This window comes from Macaca mulatta, chromosome 14, assembly GCF_049350105.2.
Source record: "Macaca mulatta isolate MMU2019108-1 chromosome 14, T2T-MMU8v2.0, whole genome shotgun sequence".
NCBI lineage: Eukaryota > Metazoa > Chordata > Mammalia > Primates > Cercopithecidae > Macaca > Macaca mulatta.
Genome location: NC_133419.1, coordinates 126,732,362 through 126,753,689, shown reverse-complemented (window position 1 = coordinate 126,753,689; position 21,328 = coordinate 126,732,362). Strand labels below are relative to the sequence as shown.

At 51.5% G+C, this 21,328-nt stretch overlaps 1 protein-coding gene across 1 annotated transcript in view; it reads right to left on the bottom strand.

Moving 5' to 3' along the window:
* Positions 1-7,764: 7,764 nt before the first annotated feature.
* DCPS (decapping enzyme, scavenger) overlaps positions 7,765-21,328 on the bottom strand; it is a 41,339-nt gene continuing 27,775 nt past the window's right edge. The window contains 4 exon segments of the mRNA XM_015116079.3: positions 7,765-7,933; positions 7,935-8,168; positions 10,123-10,233; positions 15,534-15,647. Of these exon segments, the coding sequence (XP_014971565.2) occupies positions 7,901-7,933; positions 7,935-8,168; positions 10,123-10,233; positions 15,534-15,647 (492 nt within the window). The 3' untranslated portion in view covers positions 7,765-7,900.

Genomic DNA, 21,328 nt, shown 5'->3' with positions numbered 1-21,328 from the left:
CCTTTTCTAACCTATAAGCTGTATTCAGGCCTCTCCCCCTCCTTCCCCCAGCTTATCCCAAGCCTGGTTACTAGGTGCCCAGAAGCTAACTGTAATTCTGCTCCCCTCAGGTTAGGCCACAATGTGCTTACTCATGATGATCTTTTCCCTCCAGTTTCTTAACAGCACGGCCAGAAGCTTAGCTCACTGCCTAGAAGCCATATCATCTTTGGGGCAGGAGGGAAGCAATTCTGGTGCCTTTCTCTCTTCTTCTCTTCTCTTCTTTCTTTCTCTCTCTCTTTTCTTTCTTTTTCTTTCTCTTTCTTTCTCTTTTCTTCCTTCTTTCCCTTCTTCCTTCCTTTCTCTCTCTTTTCTTTTTTCTTTTCTTTTCTTTCCATCTTTCCTTTCCGTCTCCTCTCCTCTCCTCTCTCCTCTCCTTCTGCTTTTTTGACCCCAGGCACCCCTTTGGTGCAACTACAGCACATTATGAGCAGCTCAGCAAGAGGCAGTAGGATGGGGTAAGCAGGGCTTTGGCCCATGGGGACCATTTCTTTTGGATGTTAACTGTGCCAAAGTGGGGCCAAGGTAACCTGAGGAACATGCCCCTTCCAAGCCACCAGTGCTGCCTCCATTCCCATTTCCTTTGCCTCCCAAACTCTCCTGTGTTTCTCCTTGGTGGAAGTGGCAGGACACCTCTGTGCTGGGGCAACCAGAGGGGCCTCAGGAGCAGAGGGAGGAGCAGGTGCATCTAGACCTGGGAAGCCCTGGCCCTGCGGCCCTTCTCTGGCAGGAGTGGGTGTGAGCAGCAGCATGGAACAGCTCCTGTCTCATGTGCCACGTTAGTATCCTGCCCACCAAGAGGAGGGAACAGCAAGATGTGTTTGAGGAAGAAATACACCCCATCCAGCATCTCAGATGCTTTTAAAAATAGCAACTCCAGGATGGTATTTCAGCTCCTATTTTTATCAGATTTATATGGCTGGACCATGGAGCCGAGCTGTTCCCAGGGTTCTCAATAGCAAGGGACATCACTGTTGTTGTGTTAGCTGAAATGCATTCCAGGAACCTGTAGGCTGAAAGAGATCCTGAGAAGTCATTGCACGCAGCCCCTGCCTCTGTTTAGGGCCACAGTCAATTAACCACCAAAAGTTTATGGCTTTTTTCCTTAAAACCTCTTGGTTGGCCAGGAACGGTGGCTTATGCCTTTGGGAGGCCGAGGTGGGCAGATCACCTGAGGTCAGGATTTCGAGACCAGCCTGCCAACATGGTGAAACCCCATCTCTACTAAAAACACAAAAATTAACTGGGCGTGGCGGTTGGTGCCTGTAATCCCAACTACTCAGGAGGCTGAGGCAAGAGAATCACTTGAACCCGGGAGGCGGAAGTTGCAGTGAGCCGAGACTGAGCCACTGCGCTCCAGCCTAGGCAACAGAGTGAGACTCTGTCTCAAAAAATAAATAAATAGGGCCGGGCGCGGTGGCTCAAGCCTGTAATCCCAGCACTTTGGGAGGCCGAGACGGGTGGATCATGAGGTCAGGAGATCGAGACCATCCTGGCTAACATGGTGAAACCCCGTCTCTACTAAAAATACAAAAAACTAGCCGGGCATGGTGGCGGGCGCCTGTAGTCCCAGCTACTCGGAGGCTGAGGCGGGAGAATGGCGTGAACCCGGGAGGCGGAGCTTGCAGTGTGCCGAGATCGAGCCACTGCACTCCAGCCTGGGCAACACAGCGAGACTCCGTCTCAAAAAAAAATAAATAAATAAATAAATAATAAATAAATAAATAAAACTTCTTGGTTCCATGCGTAGTCTAGCATTTCATAGTGCTTCTAATCAGGAAGTTATTTTTAATATTGTCTTTGTTTGGTCTGTTATACGAAGTATAGACTGGGTGGCTTATAAGCTACAGAAATCTCTCACAGTTCTGTAGGCTAGAAAGTCTGAGATCAAGATGCCAGCAGCCTGCTTCCTGGTTCACAGAAGGTCATCTTCTCACTGTAACCTCACAGTGAGGGGAAAGGCCTAGGGGTGACTCTAGGATCTCTTCTATGAGACACTAATCCCATTAATGAGGCCCCCTACCTTCATGGCCTAGTCACCTCCCAAAGGCCCCACGATTGCCTTGGGGGTTAGGATTTCCACATATGAATTTTAGGGGAACACAGACATTCATGCCCAAATATCTCTAGTTCCATCCTTTTGGTCACTCTCAGACCAGAACATTTACTGAGTGATTACTATGTCCCACAAAATTCTTATTTAACCCTCACAAAAACCCTCTGGGGGAAGCACTGTGATCACTCCTATTTCATGAGCAGTTATGTAACTTGCCCCAGATGAGACTTGGTTATGGCACAGATTCTGTTGGAGCCATCAGACCACTCTGCTTCCCAAACAGGGGAGGAACAGAACATTAAAGATTTTCTTGGCCTTGGCTTTCATTTCTTCATCGTGGTTCTGAAGGGAAAATTGGCTAGAGTCCTAAATGTATGTGGGGGCCCACACTCGAAGCTCAGTTCTCAGTGCCAGCCACACTGAGCCCTGGTCTCCCTAACTTCTGGGCCTTTGCTCTGCTTGTCATTGGGCTGATGACCAAGATCCAGCCTAGAGCACAAGAAAACAAACACTGCGTGATCTCACGTGTAGAACCTAACAAAGTGGAACTCACAGAAGCAGAGAGTAGAATGGTGGTTATCTGTTGGAATGGGGAGATGGTGAAAGAATGCAAACTTTCAGTTGGGTGGGAGGAAGAAGTTTCAGAGATCTATTGTGCCACATGGTGACAATAGTTAATAACAATGTACTGGGTGGGGCGCGGTGGCTCATGCCTGTGATCCCAGCACTTTGGGAGGCTGAGGCAGGCAGATCACTTGAGGTCAGGAGTTCTAGACCAGCTTGGCCAACATAGTGAAATCCCGTCTCTAGTAAAACTACAAAATTAGCCGGGCGTGGTGGTGCATGCCTGTAATCCCAGCTACTCGGGAGGCTGAGGCAGGAGAATCACTTGAACCCGGGAGGCAGAGGTTGCAGTGAGTCGAGACTGCGCCATTGCACTCCAGCCTGGGTGACACAGCAAGACTCTGTCTCAAAAAAATAAATAAATAAAAAAAATACATATATATATACTGTATACTTGAAAATTGCTCGCAGAGATTTTAAATGTTCTCAGCATTACAAAATGGTATGTGAGATAGTGCATATGTTAATTAGCCTGATTTAGTGATTCCACAATGTATACATATAACAAAACATCATGTTGTACACCATAAATGTATACTATTTTTATTTGCCAATTAAATAATTTTTTTTTTAAAGTTGTAGTCTGCAGGTTTAGCTTTTCGGGACTGAAGCCTCATAGCCCCTCCACTTCAACACACTCATCAGCATTGTAATTACTTTGTAATTAATGCCTTTGTTCCTCACTAAATTGTAAGCTCCACATGAGCTCTGCCTCCAAGTGCTTGCAAAAAAAACCAAAGGGAGTGGGGGTAGATGCTCCAAACCTGTTTATTAAATCATATTGAAACACTTGAAACAGATTTCGTTCCTGCTTATTTTCTAACAGTGGTTAAAACTTGGTAACTTCAAGTTGACATGGATTTCCAAATTCAATGTAATGTCAATAATAGTATAATAGAACAGACTTAGGGTTGCCAACATTTATTTTGTTAAGCAAGGCTATTTTAAAAACAACTATCAATAATTATCACTATCTACTTATTTTAAAAAGTACGTTTTAACCTTATCTATACACATGTTAGGAATAAAAACAGTCCTTCCTGAGAAGGAAGAGTTGGCAGACCTACATCAATAAAATAAATATATTCAAATGTTTTGGGTCTGGGAGCATTACAAGAGAAACATTTTCAAGTATTACTTCGTATGTAGTTGTTTCTTATTTCTCAGTTCGGGGATCTGTATTCAACAGGGACATGGAATGGGGAGCCTGAGATGGTATTTTTCTGTTTCATGTTGATAAATAGAGACCACTCAGCAATTTTGCTCTATTAGGAAACTTTGAGGCAAACGGAGAGAAGCCAAGGAACAATAGCAGTCATGCCTCCAACTGCTTCTTTCCTTCTTCAACCAAGCCAGAAAGAATGTAGGCCAAGTGTTGGGGCTAAAAGCCAGTCGTGGAGCCGTCCAGGATTTATCTAGGAAGGGTGACATCTGCCACTGCTCCAGCAGAGCGGGGGCATGGCATGCTTCTGTGGGCACACAGTTCAACACGTGAGGCACACTGCAGCACACAGGACCAAGGTGTCATGCTGCCAGACAGGCGCTGGCATTTGCCATTTTGTCAAGGCAGGGCTGCAGATTGTGGCTTGATCAGGACAGAAGGATGATGGGCTCTTAAGTGATAGCAGGAGGAAAGCATGAGGTAGAGGGGCAGGTCCTTACTGTCCATCCCCTGCCTGAGATCCAGGATGCCTCATTCAGAGCCTAGCTCTGGTCCTCCATTTACCACATGTTTATTGAGCACTTATAGGTGAGTCACCACCCTAGGTTCTGGGGAAACGGTGAACAAAAGGCCAGAAGTCTTGCTTCCTGGAGCTGACGTTCACTCCATAATGCTGGACAAGACATCTTGAGCCCATTTCTTTGTAAAAAGGAGTGAGAATGTGGGTCATGAAATGACCTGCTATATGAACGTAGTGTTATAATATTGCTTTGTCTCAAAGGTTGGTTTGCTGAGCCAGGTAGTGTCTTAGGGGCCAGGGATACAGAGATAACTAAAACAGCTCCTGCCCTCAACACCCTCTCAGTCTAGTGGGGAAAGCGGAAAACTCACCAACAGGAACAAAAGGAGGCACTATATGCAAAGCTATCATCTTGAGTTTCCCAGGAGTCTGATATGAAGGTCACCCTACAAAGACAGACTATGCTTTTAGGAGTTTCAACAGGGCTTGGCAGAGCAGTCATCCCTGGTGCACTCTAGACCTTGAGGGTGATAAGCCCAAAGAGGGTTGGATTGAGGGAGGGAGCTGCATGGGGACCTGGCGATTACAGCAGCAGAGCAGGGTCCCTGGCGATTACAGCAGCAGAGCACTGACTGGCTCTGAAGGGGAACCCTTGCCAGGCTTCTAGCAGAGGCTTATCTTTCCATGTACAAGAAAAGTTAAGTGGTGAGGCCCGGAGAGGGGCCCCCTTCTGTACCGTGGTGAAGATGAACGGGGCTGGGAGAGGAGTCAGGGGATGCCATCCCAGAGAGGCCCCTCCCCACAGAGTGGGCAGAAGGAAGACAGAACTGGCCAGCCCCTTGGGGGAGTGGAGAAGCCTTCCAGCGTGTGGGTCCCTGTCTCCATGCCCTGCCTCTCCAGACCCGAGTGCCTGGCGTCTGCTGTGACTTCCAGCCTTGTCTGTCCCATTGGGTGAACTCTGTCCCATCTCTCTTGCCCCTCAAACCTTTATTCATCCAGTGTCAAATTCCTATCCACCTTCCTCCAGGGGCCAGGCGCTACAAGAGGAGGGGAAGGAACGGCAAGGTCAGCAGGAGGCCACCGAGACAGACCCTCCAGCGGCACCATTGGGGGCTGGGCAGGAGGGCATGGGCTCAGGCCGCAGGGAAGGGCTGCTCCACAGGGAGGCCTCCCTCTGCTCCGTGGCGGTGCTGGAGATGGAGCCCGTGTTTGCTTGTCGGGACCACATCTGCTTTCAGAGGGGAAGCGGGTCACTTCTTTCCCCTGGACCTGGAATGGGCACAACTGAGACCTAGGGAGCATTCCTGCAAGCGGGACACTGCTCTGGGAGAAGACCTCCATCCAGCTTCCTGCCCCCAAGACCCCAGCAGCTGCTAGTGTCACTGCCCACAGAAGTATTTGCTTAGCCCAAGAGTCAGTCAGATGTGTGGTGGCCATGAAATGGATCCTGCTGGTTCTGCCAGACCTCCCTGCATCGGTCACCACCTCAAAGTTCCTTGGCTGCAACTCCATGTTGCCTGAATCTAGGGACTGTTGAAGTACTACAGGGGGCTGGGCACCGTGACTCATGCCTGGAATCCCAGCACTTTGGGAGGCCGAGACAGGTGGATCACCTGAGTCCAGGATTTGGAGACCAGCCTGGCCAACATGGTGAAAACCCATCTCTACTAAACATAAAAAATTAGCTGGGTGTGGTGGTGCACCCCTGTAGTCCCAGCTACTCGGGAGGCTGAGGCAGGAGAATCACTTGAACCTGGGAGGCGGAGGTTGCAGTGAGCCTAGATGCGCCACTGCACTCCAGCCTGGGTGACAAAGCGAGATTGTCTCAAAAAAATAAAACAAAACAAACACAGCTGCAGGGAAGAATGGCTGAGTAGAGGCCAGTGGCTTTGTTGTGCCTCATCCGAACTCCCTGAAGGCTGAAGCAGGTCCCTGAGGCTTTCTGACCACACCCTCCACTTCCCGGCTGTTTCTTTTTTATTTATTTATTTATTTTTTTTTTGAGACGGAGTCTTGCTCTGTCACCCAGGCTGAAGTGCAGTGGCTCACTGCAACCTCCACCTCTCGGGTTCAAGTGATTCTCCTGCTTCAGCCTCCCAAGTAGCTGGGATTACAGAAGCCCACCACCACACCTGGCCAATTTTTCTATTTTTAGTAGAGATGGGGTTTCACCATGTTGGTGATTCTGCTGTTTCTAAGGAGTCTCTCCCAGGGCCACAGGGGTCCACAGCAGGCCCTGAGACCCTGAAGCAGGTTGGCTGCACCTGCGCTACCACCTGCACGTGCAGGGGCTAGTCTCTGAATGAGGCTGCCTGGTACTCAGGCAGGGGATGGAGAGTAAGGACCACCCACTGTGCCTCAAGCCTCCCCCCTGCTGTCACTTAAGAGCCTACCATCCTGCCATCCCTGAGAGCTTCCCAAGCAAGGCACAAAATCCACAGCCCTACTCTGACAAAGTGGCAAATGCCAGCCCCTCTGGCAGCATGATGCCTTGGTCCTGGGTGCTGGAGAGAAAGCCTTGTGTGTTTACTTGTGTGACTGCCTATACAAGCCATGTCCCTGCTCTGCTTGAGCAGTGGCAGGTGTCACCCTTCCCAGGTAAGTCCTGATGGCTCCCTAACTGGTCTTCAGCCTCTGATGCTTTGAGGTCCCTTCCTGGTCTCAAGATCCTCTGAACGTCTGCCTCTGATAGGCCTTGAACCTGAGCCGCCTCCGGGCTTTTGTATTCAACTGCAACCATATCATTTGCCCTTTGCTGATTCACTGTTTGGCACTTGATCTTCTGGCTGCTTCATGTGAGTCTGTTTTGTCTTTCTGCCGCGATAAAAACTCAAGGCCGGGGACTCACTGACCAAATAACAAAGCAAGGCAGGCTTTTCAGGCTTGCATAATCTGATTCATATTAAAACCCGCCCATTTCCAGGCACCAAGCCCCTATCCTCGTCAACAAGAAGTTTATCAACAGGGTTGACTGACTCACAGGGAGGTGTGACCTCACTGCTGGAAGGAGGAAGTGCCATCAGAAACCTCTATAGATAATTTCCTGAAAGGTTCCAAGTTTGGTTTTTTGGGGAACTCCTCAAAGGAGAGGTGGATGGCAGAGGAAGGAGGAGGGGAGAGGGGGAGGAGCAGAATAAGGAGTGCAAACAGGAGAGGCACAGAGTGGGGACAAGAAGCCACCATGGACGGTGAGCCCTGGGGCTTGGAGAAGGCCTTTGGCACCCTTCCAGGGCAGTTCCCACCCGTCAGTTGAAACCACCACCTGGAGACTTTCCACCATTCTCAAGGCCTTCCCTACAGGTTCTACCCACCCACTCTCCCCCACCATCTGTCTGCCTCCCAGGCCACACTGTCCACACTGAGTGAGCCCACTAGTTTATTCACTACTAGGAATAAGCCGGTACAAAATACATTTTTAGAAAATTCACTTGGAGATAAAAAATCTTGTCCCCACTCCTCCCCAAGTCCCACACATCTGTGCTCTTCTGCCTGAGTTAATTCAGCTTTGCTGAGCCTCCTGCAAGAGCTTGAGCCAGGGGGTCGTCGGCCCTGAGGGCGAAGGTGAGCGTGCGCTGCTGGTAGTGCCTGGGGTCACACTCCAGGTTCTCGATCACCTCAGCCAGCAGGTGGGCCCGCTCCACGCCTGAGCCGGGGGCCTCGAAGCCCAGGGCGGTGAAGTGCACGTGCAGGTGGTAGTAGGAGGGCAGGTAGTGCAGGTATACTCGCAGACGGTCTCCCTTCATCTGGTAGCGCTGCAGGATGGCCTCCTGATGAGACAGGGGCAGGCAGGCCAGGAGTCACCGTGCTGTCTGAGGCCCGGCGCCATGTCCCCACCGAGACCCTCCTCCCGTCTGAATCCCGGGTTGGCCTGGGACAGCTCATAAAAACCCTCCGAACAGCTCTCTGCCTGCTGTCCGCTTCAGCTTCCTCTGTCTTCTAGTCTAGGAAATCCACAAGTGCAGGTGACAGCAGCAAAGCTGAGACTCTTTCTCCCAAAAGAAGCGGGGAGTGGCCTCAATCAGCATTCCCCACCCAACGTGGATAAAACACTGGCTTCCTCAAACAGCTGCTGCCGGGAATCTTGGAAGGTCCAGTGTCTACAGACAGGCCCCAGACTCCCAAGACTATGGGGACTTTCATGATTTAGGAGCCTTTAATCAGTCATGAAGTGGATGGGAGGAAGCCTCATTCTCTCTTTTAGCATAGGACAGGGTGGAGCTTGGAAACAATGAAGATGGGGATGGGGCTATGCTGAGAATTTGGTGAAAGAGCAAGGACTGTGGAAGGGGTGTGGGAGGGGCTGCTCCCACACAGACCCGGGGAAGTCTCGGTGGGCTCCTTGCAGAAGAGGAAAGCGTTGACTGTGGCCCTGGCTCCCTCTGCCCACCTCCACCTTGCTCAGGGGTGGGTATTTTTCTACCAACCTCCACCTTCAGGAGCCTGCAAGGCATAGAATTAAGCGGAGACTCTTATCTCCACTGTGGGCAAATCACTGAGGTGGTCAGAGGTGAAGAGAAAAATACTAGGGCCTCAGTGGGCTCAGTATACACCCCAGAACTGTGTTCTGCATTTGGAGCTCACCCCAGGAATCTCTGAAGCAGGGTGGGACCAGGGCCAAGGCACCCAAGGGGCATCCTGGAGTAAGTGAGGTCTGCCTGCCAGGGCGGAGCTGTCAGAGCTCCTTGGGCAGATCAAAGTGTTGACCTGGCATCTCCCCAAGAGAAAGACACCATTCTCTGCCATTTGTAATATCCAGGAACTGCTTCAGGATCTGAACAAGTCACCCCACAAAGGTAAAGGCAGCCGAGGGGTGGTGCCATGGGTGGGCAGGAGGGAAGACAGATTGGGGCCCAGCGGCAGGGGGAAGCTGGGTGTGGGCAGAGCCTTTCCTCCAGGTCTGCATTAACACCTCGAAGCAGCACTGGTCAAAAAGGGGCCAAGCTGTCTCCTGGCTGGGCATCGTTGTGACTGCTAGCTCTGGCGTGTTAGGCAGATCATCACATTTCAGAGTAGAAAAAAGACTGAGACCCAGCCCCTAGGATGGTGGATTTAGAAGGGATCCATCTAGATAATGTGGTTTAGGGAGGTGAAGTGACCCACCCCAGGCCACTCAGCTGGTTAGGGTCCAAATGTCAGGCCAGGACCACACCCAAGATTCTAGACACTCTTCCCCTATCCCCCCCTGCTCCTGGGCTCTGTTTAGAGCCCCGATAATTTCATTCAATTCAACAAATATCCCAGACAGAAAGTATCCCAGAACACCAGGTGCTACAGAATTCAGCCTGTTTTCAATCTAGACAAGGAGACACATGTGTACACACATATCGAAGTCATGTGCCCATACTCCCAAGAAACTCTGGCATGATGTGGTTGTCATGGTTGTGAGAGAGACAGGTGATCCTGGAGTAGGAGGGGCCAGGACTTAAGGACCAGAGTCTATGGGGTGAGGGGTGGAAGTGCATCCCGGATGCAGAAAGGCTGAGGAAGGCGTGTGAGGGTGAGGAAAGGTGGCTGAAAGCAGAGCTGGGGCGCCAGGCAGGACCAGGGACAAAGAGCCCTGCTCTTCAACCTGAAGAGCCTAATGGGGTCCCCGAGACTGGCATCCAGAGAGAAGTCTCTCCAAGATGGACTCTGGGAAGGGTGAGGAAAGGGGCCCGGGAACACACTGGAATCTGAGTCTAATTTCCCTGGGCTTCCACGTGGTTTGGTGAAGCCGCTCACCTGCCCCTGGTGGAGGATGTTCCTGAGCAGCGGCAGGTGCTCCGGCGTGAGGTCGCGTAGGGATCTGATGCCCCGGCGATGGCAGATGGCGATCAAGTACAGGTCATCGAGCTGCGTAGAGAGCAAGGGGTGACCAGGCTCAGCAGGGAACAGACCTGGGGAGGCTGCCAACCCCGGAGTTCTCACATAAGCCAGGAAGCACCCACCCCTGAGGCCTACAGCGCCAGGAGAAACCCCGCAGCAGGACTGACGCGCCGGCAATGCGCGCATCCGCATACCCCGGGCGTGTGGGATGGTCTGAGAAGCAGGCCTTCTGTGTATGCTTCTTGCTAGAGAATACCATGTGAGAGTTCTTTTTTTTTTTTTTTTTTTTTTTTTGACAGAGTCTCGCTCTGTCACCCAGACTGGAGTGCAGTGGCGCAATCTTGGCTCACTGCAACCTCCACCTCCCGGGTTCAAGCGATTCTTCTGCCTCAGCCTCCCAAGTAGCTGGGACTACAGGTGCGTGCCACCATGCTCGGCTCTTTTTTTTTTTTTTTTTTTTTTTGTATTTTTAGTAGAGACGGGGTTTCACCATATTGGCCAGGCTGGTCTCAAACTCCTGACCTCATGATCCGCCCGCCTCGGCCTCCCAAAGTGCTGGGATTACAGGTGTGAGCCACCACGTCCGGCAGACAGTTCTATATACTCACTCCCCAGAGCTGTCAGGGGCAGGGAGCCAGGAGGTTCAAGAAAGAGCAAGGGCAACTCTCTCCCTCCAAGAGTTTACAGTCTCATCGCATGGATGCAGGTAGCTCTGCTGTAAGACACAACATAATCCCAGCACAGGAGGAAGGAAAGACTCTAGCTACCTGGAAGAACCCAGGAAGGCCTCCTGGAAGAGAAGGCAGAGGATCAGGTCTAGAAAAAGAGGTAGAATTTGGAGAAAGGATATTCAGGTAGAGGAAACAGAGCAAAGGCTTGGAGGCAAGACTGTATAGGGTACAAATGTATAGGGCATAGAATGTATACATAAGGGGAGAGGAAGCAACTTGATTTATCTGGAGTCAAGGCTCATGAAGGGGTGGAGTGGGGTTTGAAGGCCAAGAAGGGAGCCAAGGGCCAGCTCAGCAGCACACACACACCAGGGCAGTAAGCCTGTTGCTCTCTTCCCCTATCTCACAGGACACCTTCTGGCCGTCCTTCCTGAGCACAGCCTGGCTAAAAACCTGGAGGTCACAACAGTACAAAGAATTAAAGTCAAGATCTTGTGCCAGAGAGCAAATGAACTCTTCCTCTTGCCCAGAAAACCCACCCTGCTCACCTAAACCCTGGCCTTGCCTGGTAATTACATCCATGCGCCTGGCAGGCCCCAGACATCAAGGCTCTGAGGGGCCAGGCACAGGGAGAACCCAGCAGTGTCCTGCCCTTCTGTCTGAGCTACCAGATTCCTTGTGGAGATAATTTGAGGACCATGACTCACCCAACCAAATTTCCTGGGGCCTCAAATTGAAAATTCAGGATGGGCTTTTCTATATGACTGCCTGATATCCAACTATGCCATGGTCTTTACATGCCACGAACATTCTTTCCTGCCAGAGTTCTAAGAATCTGTGTTCTCTGCCTCAGACCTTCTGCAGATGAGCCCACAGGAAGCTCCCACGTGTAGCTGAGCTGCATGCACCAGGCCTCAGTTTGCCCCAAGTCCCCTGTGTACTCTCTCATGGCCTGTGGCCAAGAAATGTACTCTCTCACTTTGGACTTAGGAGTGCAAAGAGAAGCCCAGAAACAAAATTGAACTTGAATTTTGTGTGTGCACATGCACGCATGTGCATGTGGTGGTGGATGTGTATGTTTTCAGCTGTTCTATGTGTTACTGTAACGGAACTCCCAAATAATAGTAACATTTGTTTCAGATGATGTCTGCTGACAAGTCACAAACATGACTCTAACTCGCAACTCTCTGCTCCACTGGCACAGAATAGGGCATGGAGCCTGGTGCTGGGTGTCAGCCCGTGGTGTTGGGTGTCAGTTAACAGGCTGGGTAAGGCAGGGAAAATAATCCATTCTTTGATATTAGACATGACCCAAAATTTCCTGCTGGCAGCCAAAGGGCCTGCTCGCTCAGAGAAGTGATCTGAAGAAAGCTAGGCCAGGGCAGGAGAGGGCCTCAGGCTGGCGCCCCAGAAGGTGGCCCATCAGTCACTCTGGGAAGACAGATAGACATCGTCAGTCTCTTTTTACAAGTCAAGACAGTAAAATCAAAGTAATAGTTTCCTGGCAGGAAGAAAGAGAATTGCTGGAGCATTGGAGACTCAGCTCTTAACCTCTGGAGTGACTCAAAAGAAGAGTTGCCTGATCTGAGAACTTTAGACCAAAGAACTTAAATCATATGAACTGAACATGCGTGTGTATCCATATACACATGTACATATATGTTTATATACCCAATACAGAAAGGTCACCAAAGACATAGAAATAGCAACAATAGTTGTTTTGGGGAAGGGAAAGGAAGGGCTGTGAGGTGAGGGAGCATACTTTCACTGAATATCCTCTGTACTGTGTGCATTTTTGCCACATGCATAAACTAAACCTACAAGAAAATAAACAAATAAAAAAAAAGAATACATAGGTGATCCTTTAAGAGAACAGAAGAAGGGATGTTATAACCTCTAAGGAGGCACAGTCTCTAGCAAACAGGCACCTGATAAATATATGTTGAATGGATGAAAAAATGGATTATCTCTTTAATTCAGGGCCATCAGTTTGGAGACAGTAACTTTCAAGACGAGTGGCAGGAGAATCAAGGTGGCTAGGAAAGCTCCTCAAAGCAAACACCAGGGTGCCTCCCTATCCCCAGCCCTTCCCTGTCCCAAAGACAAAGAATAAGCCCAGGCATGGCCTGTCTTCCTGCTGGATACATTGCCTAATTCAAAGAGAATTATCAAATTCAGTGCTGTCACAAGTCAAATATTTGAGACACTAAAATAGGGCATCATCAAAAGTCAAGTAAGAATTAAGGTTGGGCACGGTGGCTCACGCCTGTAGTCCCAGCTACTTGGGTTGCTGAGGCACGAGAATTGCTTGAACCCGGGAGGTGGAGGTTGCAGTGAGTTGAGATCATGCCACTGCACTCCAGCCTGGGCAACAGAGTGAGACTCTGTCTCAAAAAAAAAAAAAAAAAAGAATTAAGCAAAGGTTAAGAAGGACCACACCTGCCATCGCTATGAAGCAAAGTGTGACATTTAAGCTGGCCCTTTCATGACCCTTGAGGACAAGTAGTTCCAGCCCTGTGGCTGGCAGCCACCGTGCAGCTCCTAAAGCCTTTCCTGTCTTTTTTTGTTTTGTTTTGTTTTTGTTTTTGTTTTTGTTTTTGTTTTTTGAGACGGAGTCTCGCTCTGTCACCCAGGCTGGAGTGCGGTGGCGCGATCTCGGCTCACTGCAAGCTCCGCCTCCCGGGTTCACGCCATTCTCCTGCCTCAGCCTCCCGAGTAGCTGGGACTACAGGCGCCCGCAACCTCGCCCGGCTAGTTTTTTGTATTTTTTAGTAGAGACGGGGTTTCACCGTGTTAGCCAGGATGGTCTCGATCTCCTGACCTCGTGATCCGCCCGTCTCGGCCTCCCAAAGTGCTGGGATTACAGGCTTGAGCCACCGCGCCCGGCCAGCCTTTCCTGTCTTAAAGGGGACAGAGAAAGGGAGGGTCCACTGGCAGGTGAAGCAAAGCCTGCCGGCACTGGAGTCAGAAGGATGGCAGATTTCTCTTCTCTGCCATGGGCTCAAATGCATTCAGGGTTTCTGGAATAGAGACGGATAAGTCTATCTCTTGTTGTCCCTCCTTGGCCTTAAGACTGCAATCCCCTGGCAAGCTCCTCAGTCTTCAAGAGTCTCGTGCGGCAGAAGGTCCTCCTACCCCACACCTCCATGGCCCTGCTGGGATTCTCATTAATGGTGGGCCCCACCTCCTGTGACCCAGGCTCTGACCCTGGATCTCTAGGTGCAGGGCAGCTCCAGGGGACAGATGGGGGTTTGCAGAGCCACCGCTCAGTTTGAGACAAGGGGCCTTCAGGTCCTACCTCTTCAAATGCCTACAGAGCCAGTCCTGGCTCCCTCCTTCAAGGCCTGAAGGTGGCACAGGCAGAGAGAAGCTGCAGGGAAGGGCAGAGTGGATGCAGGTGTCCCCTTGGCCTCTCGCTGCAGCGCCCCACACAAGGAGAGCCCTCTTCTTTGAACTTACTTGCTCTAGGAAATCGTCAATCAATGCTGCAAGTTCGGAAAATCCCTTCAAATTCTTTCCACCCCTTGGGCCACATTTGGGAATTCCCACAAGCCACTTGTCAAGAGACGAATTATGCTCACTTGCCTGTGTAACTCTGAGCCAAAATCCCACCCCTTTAAACCCCAAGTCAAAACTGAAGGCCTCACGGGCAGCCACAACTGAGAAAGCAGAGGGAATGCGCCCACGGAGGGGCAGACCTTCTCTGCGAGTCTCTCCAGCCTGTGAGGGGTGCAAAAACTAGAAGGGCCCACCAAGAGCAGAACAGCACATCCGAGCCCGGATTACTCCACAGGTGAAAGTGGAGGAGAGATGTCCGTCCGCTCCCAGTGTCCATGCCTGCCTGCCTACCTCGGCCTTATCCAGGCCCCTCTTCTGTTGCAGGCTGAGCACAGCCAGGTTCCAGTCTGTGGTAAGAACAGCAGTCTCTGCAACACAGTGGCTCTGCCAGTTTCTGACCCCGTCAGGGTATAAAGGTTTGTGAACTCTCAGGTGTAAAAGAGGTGGTGGTAAGTGATAACCCTGGTGGTGGGCTGGTCTGGGAGACACAGAAGCGCATAGGGAACTGGAAAGGGATACCTGTGAGGGAGGACGGCTCCTCCCAAACCTGCTCCTTAGGAAAGTAGGAGAAGCAGAGGTGCCTGGAGGCCAGGGCAAGGGGCCGAGCGGCCCGAGTGGAAGTCTGGACTAAGCTACTCCACAGCTCGGGCTGAGGAGGCGATGCCTTGGGTTGGTCACCATGGCTCCTGCCTGCCAGTGCTTCAGAACACAGGCCTGCCTGGATCTGCTGCTGTCACGGGGAACAGACAAAATGGAAACACCCCACTGAGGGCTCCAGGTGCAGCTGGAAGCACAGGCGGCTGCCCAGACCACTTGGCTGGTAAGGAATGGCCTATGTAGTCACGGGCGCAAACATCACCCCATTTTACCTCTTGGGTGGGAGGACAGCCAGAAAGGGTTTTAAGCTGACCCATTAAAGCAAAAGCACTTAGGTATGACAGGTATCCACCTGGTTCCCACAGAGAGCTCAGGCCAACCCTTGTTGGTTAATTATAATCTGCTTAGAGACAGGCCAGCGTGAGAAAGAGGACAGTCAGAAGGACCCGCACTTGCAGCAGGGTGGCCAGAGACCAGGGCATTCCAGCCAGAAACCTTTACCTGCTGTTGGTTCCACTTGAGGTCAGGGATGAGGACAAAACCATCAGAGGGATCTGGGTTCTCGAAAACAATCCGGTCCGCTTCAGCCTTCTTGTCAAGAATGTTATACACCCACTGAAAGGAGGGGGAGACAGATGGTTCACAAATATACTCATCACCCCTTGAGAGACACCCCAAACTGAGCTAGGTGCACTCCCTGGCCTCTCCAGGAGACAGGACCAAGCCATAAAAGGCCGCCACACTCAGAGGATCTACATCTGGGCTGCCCTGTCCCTAAGCATCTGTCTTTAGGGTTCCAGAAGGGATTTTCCCCCTTCCCACTCCAGCTGGCACTCAGCCATGAGTCATCACAAGGGTCTCTGCAGCTCGGATGGGGCCAGGCTCTTCCTGGTCAGCATAGTGCACGCGCTCTGCGGAGGCCTCGCAGACCCAGGCTGTGTCTGCCCTTTATAGCAGTGACCCCCTCCACTGCCCACAGGACTCAGGGGAAGAGCTGCCTCCATGGATCCTATTTCACTCTATTCAGGACTATGGGGCAAAGCAAGGTAGGAGGCTGAGGGCACCAAGGTTTCCTTCTGTGGAGGGCCGGCTACCCACCAGGGCAGTGAGAGCCTTTGCCTCTAGCAGCTCATGTGTGCAGGTTTCCCGCCGCAGCGGGATTCTCATCAGCAGCGGGCTCAGCACCGTGGCCCGCCTGGAGCTGCTGCAGATGCCGGTTAATCAGCAGTCTCTGCTGACACAGGCCCCGCATGGCAAAGCAGAAATGAAAGCTGTGTGGAGACACAGAGACAGCGACCTCACCAAGACCTTTCAGGGCTACCCAGGCTCCTGGCCCTTGTGTCACCCTTGGATCATCTGCTGTCAACAGTTTGCAGAGGACCCTTCCCAGGCCTATGTGGACCCGAGGACATCACTTTACAGAGATGGTCCTGGAGGCCTGTCTGAGGTTAGGAGGCTGCAGGAGGTTGGGCTGAGAAGGCCTTGGGGGTCACAGGCGTCAAACCTCAGTACCCCCAGCTCTTCTCTACTTCCCCCAGCTCTCAGGGCCCTTTGCAAACATGAACTCATGCAGGACAGTGAACTCAGCCCTACATCCGTGGGAGAGACCTGCTGGGAAACCAGAGAGGGGAGTGGCTGAGGACACACTACCGCCCCTTCCTCCTCATAGTCAGAACAGTCTCCGAGCTCACTGATGTAGGAGAAGGAGCCACGGACAGGAGGTAGGCTGGGGAGGCCAGAGAACCGACACTACCAGGCAGCCATCCATGATCCTCCTTCTACTCCCAGAAGTGCTGGACAGGCAGCATCACCGAAGGCCAGGGACACGGGGACTGCCTTAGGGTCCACACAACCTCATACCTTGAGCCCGGAGGGCTGAATACACTGCATTGCATCCTCACCTCTCAGCTGCGACGGACTAGGGGTGAGGGCAGCTGGGCCTCGAGGTCTCCTGCAGCTCTCTACCCACAGGAAGCATTTCAGTTCAGAGGGCCCCAAACCCCTCACAAGGCCCCAAACCCCTGACAAGACCCACAGGCCAGTCACAATGTGGTCCATTCACAACAAAAGACAGGCAGTTCCCAAGAAACTGAATGAGGCCCCTTCCTGGGAGGGGTTTGGAGGACACCCGACAGCCGCTTCCTCATGCAGTGCCTGGGCCAGAGCAATGCATGGCCAGCACATCCACAGAGGCATTTCCTCTCTGACCTGAAATCTCCTGGGAATGTGCTGCCGGAGGAAAAAGCCAGCGGAAATAAAAGGGAGGGAGGGAGATGGCATTCCCTACGGAAAGCCCCAATGCACCCATAAGCAAGCTTCCCCACGGTCCGTCCCTGGTTCACAGAAAAGCGGCATCTGCCTCTGACTGGTAGAGCGAGCGCGAGCAGGTTCTGAGCCAAGGAGACCTGGTTTTATCTCCCAGCTGTCACTGGGTGAGCAACTGATGCCTCCTTTGTAAAATAGGGCTGATGATATATACGTAAGCATGGTGAAGGCTTTCAGAGAGAACATGCGCATGAAAGCGCCCGGCACAGCCAGCATAAGGGAGGCCCCCTACGAGTGGCAAAGGTGGTGGGATGGTATGCCAGAAGCTACAAGAGTCACTGGGGACAGGAAAAGAGGGAAAGGCGGTGAAAGCAAAGGAGGTGGTGAGAGAGGTAATAAGAGCGGGGCTGGAGGACGAGTGACTGCAGGAAGGGGTGATGACCGTGAGAGCAGCTGCACTCTGCCTGGCACTGCTCTCAGTGTCACAGCAACCCTGAGAGGTGGCTGCTATCATTGTCACCATTTTTTTGTTGTTGTTGAGATGGAGCCTTGCTCTTTCGCCCAGACTGGAGTGCAGTGGCGTGATCTCGGCTCACTACAACCTCCGCCACCCAGGTTCAAGTGATTCTCTTGCCTCAGGAGCTAGGATTATAGGTGCCTACCACCACGCCCGGCTAATTTTTGTATTTTTAGTAGAGATGGGTTGTTTGTTTTTGCTTTTTGTTTTTTCTGAGCTGGAGTTTCACTCTTGGCTGGAGTGTAATGGCATGATCTTGGCTCACTGCAACCTCCGCCTCCCAGGTTTAAGTGATTCTCCTGCCTCAGCCTCCCAAGAAGCTGGGATTACAGGCATGTGCCACCACACTCAACTCATTTTTATATTTTTAGTAGAGATGGGGTTTCGCCATGTTGGCCAGGCTGGTCTCGAACTCTTGACCTCAAGTGATCTGCCGCCTTGGCCTCCCAAAGTGCTGGGATTACAGGCGTGAGCCCCCGCGCCTGGACATTGTCCCCATTTTACAGGTAAGGAGAATGCAAGTGCAAGGACGTTCACGCTGGGTCAGCCAATTCCAACCATGAGTATCTGGCTCCTGAGCCTGCGCCCTGGGCCAGGGTACCTGCTGCCTCCTGGGAGAGGCCGCTGGGAAAGTGGGAGGGAGCTGCATCCACAGGAAGCCTCAAGGCCAGAGGCCCAGATAAGAAAAAGAGGAGAAAGAAAGAACAAAATTCACACAAACACAGAGGGCTATGTAATGGGGAGTGCCACCATCTGAAACCAAGCCCAAGAGACCTGGCCAGCCCTGCGGATAAACTGGGCAGTGGGTGATGCCATCAGCTTTCTGCAACTCACCTGGCTGGACTTCTTTGCAGTAGGTGACACTAGCAGCTCCCTCGGTACCCTCTCTCCCGCCCTGACCTCCCATGAGACATCTTGCTCCTTCCTCATCACCTCCTGCTGTCTGCTTCTGCCTGCTGCCTTGCACTTCCCCTCCAGCCATGTGTGGTGTGACCATGTCTCCCAGGTGTCTCAGCTCTGCACATTGCTGTGCCTGTTCCTCTGAACAGTCACCTGGAGTAGAGAATGGTGGCTACCATCCTGGCATCATTCTGTGCTGGAAACAATAGCAGGCACATGATACATGGCACCTCTCTCAACTTCCACAACACCCAGGAGGGAGGAGCCATTAGTTACATTTTTCAGACAAGGAAACCAAGGCTCTGAAATTAAGGACAATGTCACGCTGCTCTTAGATGACAGACAGAGAATCCAAACACCAGGCTGAGGTTGAAGTTTAGCTGGATGACTCACAGACAGACATTTGTAACTAGATGATCTCGAAGGCTCCAGATCCAGACATCCCACTGCAGTTTTTACTGGGAAGTTATAAGTACCTCACATCTAAGGAGTCAAATAGTATCTCTGGCTTAGGGCCAGACTGCCGGGCTTTGAGACCTGTCTCCAAAATGGCTGCTGTGAAGAATAAATGAGGTGCGAGGCTGGGCGCGGTGGCTCACACCTATAATCCCAGCACTTTGGGAGGCCAAGGTGGGCAGGTCACTTGAGGTCAGGAGTTTGAGACCAGCCTGGCCAATATGGTGAAACTCCATCTCTACTAAAAATACAAAAATAAGCCCAGCGTAGTGGTGGGCACCTGTAATCCCAGCTATCTGGGAGGGTGAGGCAGGAGAATCACTTGAACCTGAGAGAAGAAGGCTGCAGTGAGCCGAGATCACACCATTGCACTCCAGCTTGGGCAACAAGAGTGAAACTCTGTCTCAAAAATAGATAAATAGATAAATAAATAAATAAATAAATAAATAAATAAATGAGGTGTGATGCACATAAATGCTTAGAGCAGTTCTTGGCACTATGCATAGTAAGTACTCAATAAATTCCAAACTGAACTCACTGTCTTCCATGCAAACCCACTCTTCTGTTTCTGTCCCCTATACTGGGTCATGAATTATCCTTCTATCCACTCATCACCCAACCTCTTCCCTCCCCTCTCCACATCAACCAGTTGCTAAGCCCCACCCAGCCCTGTGAAGACCTACCTCTGAAATTGCTCCAGAATCCTTCCCCACTGTCCCTACCTTGGTTCATACCCACACTGGGCTTTCCCAGTCTTCTTGTAATATGCTCACCCCAATGCCACCAATTAATTCTGCAAATCGGACCATATTGTCCACATGCTTAAAACTGTTTAGGGCACCCTCACCGCCTATGGCAACTGTTCTCACATCTGATGGTTGTTAGAAATATGAGAGAGAGACAGAGAGAGAGAGAGAGGTTTTTTTAAATGCACAATTCCCAGCTCCACTCCCTGAAGGGTGAGATTCAGCAGATACGGAATAGTGCTCCATGCTCAGTATTTATGAAAATCCCCAGGCAATCCTAATGGTAAGCAAGGTTCAGGAACTCCTGGCCCCCTGGACAAAGTCCATGTGCGTCCGCCTGGCCCCTGCCTACCATCTCTGTGCTGTCGCCTCTGACCCTCCAGCAGCCCAAGCCCCAGTCACACCAAACTCCTTGCAGCTCCCCCAAAGCATCAGATGATTCCAGATCTGTGTGCCTCTGGACTTGCTCCTCCCTCCCTCTGTGCTCTATTTGTCCTTTAAGACCCAAGGGGAGGATCTTCTCCCTGTGAAGTCCCGACTGTCTGTGCTGGTCACTGTCCCTCTGCATCAGCACGGTAGCTCATCTAGGGATCAGAGTGCTCATCCCATTGTCACAATTGCCCGTTTACAAGCCTATCTTCCCTGTTAGACTGTGAGGATCCTGTCTAGGTTTCATCATCTTGGTGACTCTCCAAAGCCTGGCATAGGACCAGGTCCATAGTAGGTACTCAGTAAACATAATGACTGTTGCCAGTGAAGCTGAGTGCTTGTAAACTAGAAATAGCCAAGAAGGAATACATAAAGCGCTCCCGTCTGTCAGGAGCTGGAAGAGAAGTGGAATTTTCATTGTGCTCTTCTCCAAGTGGAACTGCAGAATGGTATATAATGAGGAATATACACAGTCAGGCACAGTGGCTCACACCTGTACTCCTAGCACTTTGGGAGGCCACGGCAGGCAGATTGCCTGAGCTCAGGAGTTTGAGGCCAGCCTGGGCAACATGGCAAAACCCCATCTCTACTAAAAATACAAAAAATTAACCAGGCATGGTGGCGCGCGCCTGTAATCCCAGCTACTCACACCAACCACATCAGGCCTTCCTTACTTGAATCTCAGGTTTGCGCAACCAGCACAACAGAACAACTGTTCCAGGAGATTCCCTAGGACCCTGAACAGCAGAAACTCTAAGAAGGTGGAGACGTAGTTCCTTTCCACTTGGAAAACAGAACAAGTGCTGGGACTTTAAAAACAAACAACCAACCAACAACAAAAAAAAGGAGTCAGCTTGAGCCAGACGCACCCCGTGCAAACTGCCGCCCAGGGACACCACGGCTGAACCAGGCTGGGGAAGGGGGCTGGCGGCACACAGGCCTCCCAAGGAAACGTTGTTCCTGCAGGTCCTGCCAACCTCCCC